This window comes from Ictalurus furcatus, chromosome 14 (genome assembly GCF_023375685.1).
Source record: "Ictalurus furcatus strain D&B chromosome 14, Billie_1.0, whole genome shotgun sequence".
Lineage (NCBI taxonomy): Eukaryota > Metazoa > Chordata > Actinopteri > Siluriformes > Ictaluridae > Ictalurus > Ictalurus furcatus.
This window is the reverse complement of record NC_071268.1, coordinates 8499103-8509040: the sequence shown is the minus strand read 5'-3', so window position 1 is coordinate 8509040 and position 9938 is coordinate 8499103. Positions and strand designations below refer to the sequence as shown.

The window sequence follows — 9938 nt, the reverse complement described above, 5'->3', positions numbered from 1 at the left end:
CTACAGCATTCCAAGCAGGTTTAACAATCTTCTTTGATAAGTCTACAAGTTATAAGAACAACAAAATTCTATATCGCAATGTGTTTTTAACAGGAACAGAACAGTGTTGTCATTGTCTAAACTAATGTGTGCAATAACGAATACCTTGTGTGTAATAATAGCTTGTACTCCAACCATTGCAAATGATGTCTTCATGGAACTCGCTTTGTGCACAGGGGCTTGGTCATGCTGGAACAGGTTTGGGCCTCTTAGTTCCAGTGAAGGGAAACTGTAATGCTACAGCATACAAAGACATTCTGTACAATTGTGTGCTTCCAACTTTGGAAGTTTGGGGAAGAACCACATATGTGTGTGATGGTCAGGTGTCCACATACTTTTGGCATGATCGAGTAGTATTATTTACATTTAAGTTATTTAGCGGGCGCTTTTATCCAAAGGTCATGCTCAAAGACCCAACAGTGGCAGCTTGGCAGTACCAGGATTCAAACTCACAGTCTTCTGATGAGAAGCCCAGAGCCATCACAATATAAGCTCTATGAAGAGATTTCTACTCACATTATTATTTAAAGTTAATTTCTAGGCACTGATTAATAATAATAAAAAGTCATACATTATTCAAGAATTTCTTCCTTTTTCGCTCTTGCTGGTTCAGAATTTACACATGCAGTCTTTTAAAATGTTTCACATGGTACTCAGGCCTATATTCTTTTGACCACTAGAGGCCTCTATTAGACATCTGAAGCCTCGAAAAAGGAACAACTTATCAACACAGTTGGGTGGAAAATTTCAAGGCTTTAGGAAGGTTTTGCTGCATTCGAGGCCATGTTGCACCTTGTAATTCCCCGCCTACAACTGGTAAAATTCTCATTTGTAAGTCGCTTTGGATAAAAGCGTCTGCTAAGTGAATAAATGTAAATGTAAAATCCACAAAAAATGCCCTCTCAGCTGCAACTTATCGTAGTCTTCTCAACTATAAGTTCCTCCCTGTTTATTCAGTGACACCAAATCAACATGGTCATGCACAGTGTGAACAGTGAAGAATGACCAGCAACAGCTCCTTCTCTACTTTTAAATTAGTTTATTATTGGCTTTAAATCAATTAATGTACAGACACAGTACTTGGCTAAATCTGTAACATTGGCCAAACTAATCACTGTTTTGAGAAAGTAATAATCACCATTAAATTATCACTAGCGTTAGTTGGCTAGCTTGTTGCTGTTGCTACTTGCTATTGTCCTCTGTTGTTGCTATACTGAAATTTCAGTCCAAAATGTTGCATGAATGTTTAAAGTTCACTATAGTAGAAAGCTACCATTAACCACCTAGGCCTGTGACTGTCACAGTGGGGTTAAAGTAGCTTTTTATGAGCTTTAAGTGCTCTGCCAGAGCAAACAAAATATATGCCGAAGTGGGAAATGATGTTATTACAACTTGCAAATTACTACTTACAAGGCACCATCAACATAGCATTTGTCTTGCCATTGCTGAGCAACCCTACCGATGTGAGAGAGCTGACAGACTAAAGGATTAAAGCGCTGCTGCATCGTTCTCTTTAGGCAGAGATGAAGCAAGGGCTAATGCTGCAATTGACTAGAGGTTGTAACTTGTAATTCCCAACCTCCAACCAGGAAAAAACAATGAAAAAGCCCCTTCAACTCAGAATTCCTTCTCGGGAACCTGGGATGGTCTCCTCAACTCCAAGTTCATCATGCGATGCCAAATCTACATGGCTGCTCACAGCATGAATCATAGCACCTTTTACCTTAAATATATATATATATATATATATATATATATATATATATATATATATATATATATATGTATATATATATATATACTGTATATACAAATATATTTGCTTTAACTCAATCAACATACAGCCATATTTGCTTGATAAAGCTATAACATTAACTATACAGGAGGAGGAAATTGTTCACTTAGCGGGCTAGCTTATTGCTAACAAAAGATGAACACTGAGGTGAACAACCTGTAGAGAGTACAGGCCTTCTAAACACATATGTTTCTTTTGCAAATCTTTTGGTATTCTGACATACTGCAATGCTTCCTGTAGTACAGTCAGGTATGTAGGGATTTGAAATATGCATAGGTTCTGAGGATTTGTCTAATATAATGTGTCAGGTTTACCTGAGATAACCTGTTCCACTGCTTTCTGATGATCCTGTTCTCCTGCAGCATCCTGGATATTGTCCTCAGCACACTCTGCTTCACTTCACACTGCTGGAGAAACAGTTAAACCTATAAACTGCTGAAAATAATATTAAGCTACATTCACAAGGAATCTTTAGCATCTGTCAGAAAATGAGAAGGTGAGTTTTTGACAGATTCCAGAAAGTTCTTCTGAATGCAGCCTTAAACTCATATTCCACTGTATAGGTTAGATTGCCTAGATATTAAGCAGAAATACTTACAGTTCCTTTCTCCTTTCTACCTCCTGGGGCATTATTCAATGGTCCTGTCAACATATCATGTTGGCATGTTTTATAAAAAGACAATGTACACAATGTACAAATTGTTGTGGCCAAAAATGCTTCATTATCTTGCAGCTTTTTAAAAATTTCTACACAATTTGCAGAGATTTTTGTACTTTTCTTGGTGGAAAACTACTTGAATTTGCAAAATTGCAATTGCTTGAAAGTGTTTTGCACGGTCTTTCAGAGTGATGTTTGTTGGGAAATGAGACCTTTTAGCTGTACTCATGGTCGACGCACGTGAATCACACGGGGCTTTGGCTGAATGCGCGTTATGATGATATCACGTGACGCATATTGGCCCAAATCTGCTGAAAAATCTGTGGTAATTTAGAAAAATTGCAAGTTCCTCCGAATATGGGCAGTGGTGGTTTAGCGGTAAAGGCTCTGGGTTAATTCAATTCAATTCAATTTTATTTGTATAGCGCTTTTTACAATAGACATTGTCTCAAAGCAGCTTTACAGAAATATCAACACGGTATACAGATATTAAAGGTGTGGATTTATCCCAAATGAGCAAGCCACTGAGTGGCGACGGTGGCAAGGAAAAACTCCCTAAGATGTTTTAAGAGGAAGAAACCTTGAGAGGAACCCGACTCAGAAGGGAACCCATCCTCATCTGCTTAACAACAGATAATGTGAAAAAGTTCATTATTGACTTATATGAAGTCTGTATGGCCTTAGGAGCAGCAGTAGTCCCAGCAGTCTGGAATTGGAGAAGATTTGAGCTCCATCCAGAGGCAGAAAGGATCTGGATCTCTAGTATCTCCATAAAATCGTGTGTGGCTCGGCAGAAGGAGAGAGGGAGAGAAAAGATTATTAGGACTGGGAATTAGTATAATAGAAAGTCTAGTCAGGGTAGGCTTGAGTAAACAAATACGTTTTAAGCCTAGACTTAAACACTGAGACTGTGTCTGAGTCCCGAACACTAATAGGAAGACTGTTCCATAACAGTGGGGCTCTATAAGCGAAAGCTCTCCCCCCTGCTGTAGCCTTCACTATTCGAGGTACCGTCAAATAGCCTGCATCTTTTGATCTAAGTAGGCGTGGCAGATCATAGAAAACCAAAAGGTCGCATAGATATTGTGGCGCGAGACTGTTTAGTGCTTTATAGGCTAATAAAAGTATTTTATAGTTAATGCGGGATTCCACTGGGAGCCAATGCAGTATTGATAATATTGGTGTGATATGGTCGTATCTTCTAGTTCTAGTTAGGACTCTAGCAGCTGCATTCTGGACTAACTGGAGTTTGTTTATGCTCCTACTGGAACATCCAAACAGTAAGGCATTACAGTAATCTAATCTAGAGGTGACGAATGCATGAACTAGTATTTCTGCATCATGTAGTGACAATATATTTCTTATCTTAGAAATATTTCTGAGATGAAAGAAGGCTATCCTAGTAATATTATCTACATGAGCATCAAATGATAGGCTGGAGTCAATAATCACTCCAAGGTCTTTTACTGCTGTACATGTTGAAACAGAAAGTCCATCCAGCGTAACCATGTGATCAGAAAGATTATTTCTAGCTACTCGTGATCCTAATAAAAGTATTTCTATTTTATCAGAATTAAGTAAAAGGAAGTTAGTTAACATCCAACGTCTAATGTCCTTTACACAATCCTCAACCTTACTAAGCTTCTGTCTGTCCTCTGGCTTCGCTGAAACATACAACTGTGTATCATCAGCATAACAGTGGAAGCTAATTCCATGCTTACGAATAATTTGTCCTGGGGTAGCATATATAAAGTAAAAAGCAGTGGGCCTAAAACAGAACCCTGTGGAACTCCAAAGGTAACCTCAGTATGCGTGGAGAAGTCTTCATTTACATCTACGAACTGATAACGATCGGTCAGATAAGACCTGAGCCAGGAGAGGACCGTTCCCTTAATGCCAACAACATTTTCTAATCTATCAAGGAGAATAGTATGATCTATAGTATCAAAAGCTGCACTAAGGTCGAGTAACACAAGCAGCGAGACACAACCCTGATCAGAGGCCAGTAGTAGGTCATTTACTACTTTAACTAACGCTGTCTCTGTGCTATAGTCTAAATCCTGACTGATACATTTCATGAATGTTATTCCTATCTAAGTACGACCATAACTACTTTGCTACAACCTTTTCTAAAATCTTAGAGAGGAAGGGGAGATTTGATATAGGTCTATAGCTGGACAGTTGAGAGGGGTCAAGGTCAGGTTTTTTAATCAAGGGTTTAATAACTGCTAATTTAAGTGATTTAGGTACATAGCCAGTGCTAAGGGAAGAATTGATTATATTTAAAAGTGGTTCAATTACTCCTGGTTACTGATCGGAAAGTCAGGGCTTCAAGCCCCAGCACTGCCAAGCTGCCACTGTTGGGTCCTTGAGCAAGGCCCTTAATCCTCTGTGCTCCAGGGGCGCTGTATCATGGCTGACCCTGCGCTCTAACCCCAACTTCCTAACAGACTGGGGTATGCGAAGAAAAGAATTTCACTGTGCTCTACTGTATATGTGACCAATAAAGGCTCATTATCATATTGCAGAGTGTCCTTGATTTTATGTTAATTTCTGCGATCTCAAATCCACAAAATCCTGGAGGAACAGGCCAAAGGAATTTATTTTTAGCTTAATTAAAAAATAATAATAATATGCATAAAATCTTTGAACTATTACCTTCTTCGTTTTCTTCATCATCGAAAAGATAGGGCTCTGCATCTTTTGAGATAGATAGATAGATAGATAGATAGTCTGTTACTACATCTTGACATGATTTAATAATACACTCTGCTGTTGTGGGTTTTTATCAAAATACAAGAAAAAGAAATGCAGGTCTATGGAGGAAATAAATAATGGAGGAAATGAAGTATATGAAAAAGGGAAGAATGTGAGAGTGATATGAAGGTTTAGTGGTTAGAGTGAATAGATAGGCTTTGAAGTAAAAAAACACAAAAAACACAAAAACAAAGAAAAGACAACCCAAGTAATAATAAGTTCTGTCAAGTGCAAGTGAAGAGTATTAAACAATATGCAGTTTGTTTATTTAGTTTGCTAGCTAATCTACCTTGTGTATAGACAGAGGTCCCTCTGCTCTGTTGTATCTTGTGCTGAGTTAAACCCAGTGTAGCACCCAGAGACTTCTCCTTTAATTTTAATGAAGAACTAAACTTTAGATGTGTCTTTCTTGATAAGCAGGTCACAGAAATTTCGGGACTTTTTCTAACTGGCAACGCCAGAAAAGCTTTACTAACAACCATCTTTGTTTTTAATTTCGCCTTTGTTACTTTTTGGCGTTGCACACGAGACGTTTCTTTACTAGACATCACGCATTAACTGTGTTATATTTTTGTTTGTTTGCTTTTAAAACTAACGGTCGAAATTCAAACGTTACGCCCCGAGCCACTTCCGGGTTGCAGTCATCAACGACCTAACGTTCATAATTTATGCGCGCGTGTGGGTTTAGCCAATCACAAAACACTAGTCTCGTGCGACTCATCCAATCACAGAGCAACAATCCACCTGTCACTTCAAAGCAAGGACTCCGTCCCAAACCGCACACTACTTACTAAACAGTATGCCTAAATTTCTGTCGATACAAATAGTAATGTGCTAATTCGATACACTATTTAGGACGCATGCGCATTGGGACGCACCGAAGTCATTCACGCCCTAAAGTCTCCGCGCGAGCGTCCTGATGACTGTCCACACAGACTATTTAAGCAGTTAGTCAGTGTGTGTGTGTGCGCGCGCGCGCGCGACTGTAGCAGAGCAAAGCAAGAGAGGAAATGAATGTCTGGAGTTCAGGATTTTTGTTCTTGGGAGATTTACTTTACTTCAGCTAACCCTATGTTAGCTCACACTAGTACAGTTAGTTGTCCAACTTTTGTAGAAACCAGTGATAGAAGTGTGTGAAAGAGAATAATGTTACCTAGTCAGAAAAATAATGAGGAAAATAGCATAAATAGAGTACTGTATTATAATACCTTATAACATTACTACGTGTTGCAATGTGCTGACATGTTTATATTTAAATGTAGATGGTCCGCCATTTAAGAAACGTCTGTCAGCTTTAAGCAAGGTGTAGGGATCTGGAGCTCAGTGACTGGATGAAGCAATGTGTTCATTATTAATGAATGTCCCAAGTCCTGAAGAAAACGTTGAATACATTTGAACACGTAAGGACTAAATCTTCAGTACCCATGTGGATCCGAGCCTATCCCGATAACACTGGGCGAGACTCGGGAATATAACCCGGCTGGGACGCCAGTCCATCTCAGGGCATAATGGACACACACACACACACACACACACATACATATATATGTATTCCCGGCTGGGACGCCAGTCCATCTCAGGGCATAATGGACACACACACACACACACACACATATATATTCCCGCCTGGGACGCCAGTCCATCTCAGGGCATAATGGACACACACACACACACACACACATATATATTCCCGCCTGGGACGCCAGTCCATCTCAGGGCATAATGGACACACGCACGCACATATATATATATATATATATATATATATATATATATATATATATATATATATATATATATATATATATATATATATTCCCGGTGGGACGCCAGTCCATCTCAGGGCATAATACACACACACACACACACACACATATGTATACCCAGCTGGGATGCCAGTCCATCTGAGGGCATAATACACACACACACACACACACACACACATATATATTCCCGGCTGGGACGCCAGTCCATCTCAGGGCATAATGCACACACACACACACACACACACACACACACACACACATACGCGCACACACACACACACACACACACACACACACACACACACACATTCCCAGCTGGGACGCCAGTCCATCTCAGGGCATAATGGACACACACGCACACACATACGCGCACACACACACACACACACACACACACATTCCCAGCTGGGACGCCAGTCCATCTCAGGGCATAATGGACACACACACACACACACACACACACACACACACACACACACACACATACACATATGCGCACACACACACACACACGCACATTCCCAGCTGGGACTCCAGTCCATCTCAGGGCATAATGGACACACACACACACACACACATATATTCCCAGTTGGGACGCCAGTCCATCTCAGGGCATAATGGACACACACACACACACACACACACACACACACACACATATATATTCCCGGCTGAGACGACAGTCCATCTCAGGGCATAATGCACACACACACACACACACACACACACACATATTCCCAGCTGGGACGCCAGTCCATCTCAGGGCATAATGGACACACACACACACACACACACACATATATTCCCAGTTGGGACGCCAGTCCATCTCAGGGCATAATGGACACACACACACACACACACACACACACACATATATATTCTCGGCTGAGACGACAGTCCATCTCAGGGCATAATGGACACACACACACATTCCCGGCTGGGACACCAGTCCATCTCAGGGCATAATGCACACACACACACACACACACATACTCCCGGCTGGGACGCCAGTCCATCTCAGGGCATAATGCACACACACACACACACACACACACACACACACACACACACACACACACACACACACACACACACACATATATTCCCGGCTGGGACGCCAGACCATGGACACACACACAAATACACATCTACCTAACGGCAATGTTACCAACTCTTTTCAGAGGAAAGTAGCTAAAGCATGCCCAAAAATTCACTAGAAGTTGCTAGATGATGTCCTAGACAAATTTTCATATTAATCTATTTATCATGAACATTGACATAACAAATTACAAACTAGAGTACGTTAAGACGGAAGGTTTTCACTTCTAACACGGTCCAAAAACTGTAAATGGTAATAATGATAAATAGAAAAAATTATTAAAAAGGCTAATCGCTCCCCTGCGCCAGCCAGTGCAACTGATTCACAAGCACATCAAGCCTGTTAAGGTAGAAAGTGTATTGTCTGTATATACAGGGTTTTACAGAGTGCAGTGGAAACACCTGGGTTAAAAGGACACAGATGTTTTATTTGCAGCTGTGATTACAAATTGCAAAAGACTTTTGGAAAAAAAAAAAAAAAAAAAAAAAAAAAGCTCAGTGGTTAGGACATTGGACTTCTGCTCGGAAGGTCTTGAGTTCAAATCCTGGCGCTGCCAAACTGCCACTGCTGGGCCCTTGAGCAAGGCCCTTTGTTGTATCAAAAAACAAACAAGAAGATATAATTGTAAGTCGCTCTGGATAAGGGTGTCTGTCAAATCCCATAAAAAAAGAATGGTGTTTCTCAAACTTAAGTATAAATAGGGTTGGTGTAAACAATTACATAAAAATACCTGATAGCCTATATTTCCCCTAATGCCAAATGACACCAGCAGGATGTGCTGTTGTTTGTTTACAGCTGCTGTATTAGATGGGGAGAATGTAGTTTTAAGCGTGTACATGCACACTATATGCATATGTGCATGACCAAGAGCAGACACTTATGCACACCATACGTTTTTGGACACCTGAACATCAGACCCATATGTGAGCCTTCCCAAAACTGTTGCCAAAAAGTTTGAAGCACACAACTATATACGATATCTTCGTATGTTGTGGCATTACAATTTCCCTTCACTGGAACTAAGAGGCCCAAACCTGTTCCAGCATGACCATGATGTAGGCATGAACATGCTGTTGTAGGCCCCAGCTTTGCCTAGCACCAAATTCAGTTAGTTACAATGTGCATTAGACAAGTCAGATGTATTGTCACCCCATTCATATGCCCATAATCAGTAGGAAGCTCACAGTGCAACATAAACGACTATGTAGGAATTCTGTATATATTATGGTCTGGTCCTCATTAAGACAGATACACTTAGAAATGCATAATTTCTTATTCATTTGGACGTTCCATCCACACTAAAACAACATTTACCACCACCAAAAAGACATATAATTTGAATCCTCTGTCCAAAATGGATGAACCTGAAAACAGCTTTTACATTCTAGTGTAGAAAACATAGCTTTTCCACAAATGTGATTGTCATGTTATCACAGCAATTCCAAGATGGTGGAACACGCCATTTCTGTATATAGTATTAGGTGTTGTCGAGAAAAACAAGATAAAATGGTGGAAATCCCCCCCACCCCCACATTTCATTGTAGACAGGAAGCTTTTTGGGAAATGGATGGAAAACAATAGTGTGGCCAAAACATAAAAACAGCTTTTTGCTAAAATTACCCATGTCAGTGTGGACTACACAGAATACTGTATGAAATGACACAGTTCCAGGATACGTACAAGTGCAGCTCCATATATAAACTGCCTAAAGTGGAATTTGAATTGTCGTTTGCTTTTGAACAAATATTCTGTCTTCTCAGGACACACATCTATTCTGTGTGTGTGTGTGTGTGTGTGTGTTTAAAAATGCCTTAGGCTGGTACT

General features: G+C 40.2%; 1 protein-coding gene across 1 annotated transcript; it reads right to left on the bottom strand.

Annotated features, from left to right (window-relative positions):
- On the bottom strand, nt 1-6151 carry LOC128618403 (uncharacterized). The gene is made up of 6 exons (XM_053641978.1): nt 5539-6151; nt 5151-5192; nt 2433-2476; nt 2149-2241; nt 145-276; nt 1-42 (listed from the first exon to the last, which is right to left on the bottom strand). Exons 1-6 carry the CDS (start codon nt 5795-5797, stop codon nt 1-3), a joined length of 612 nt encoding a protein of 203 aa, XP_053497953.1. The 5' UTR covers nt 5798-6151.
- Nucleotides 6152-9938: the final 3787 nt, after the last annotated feature.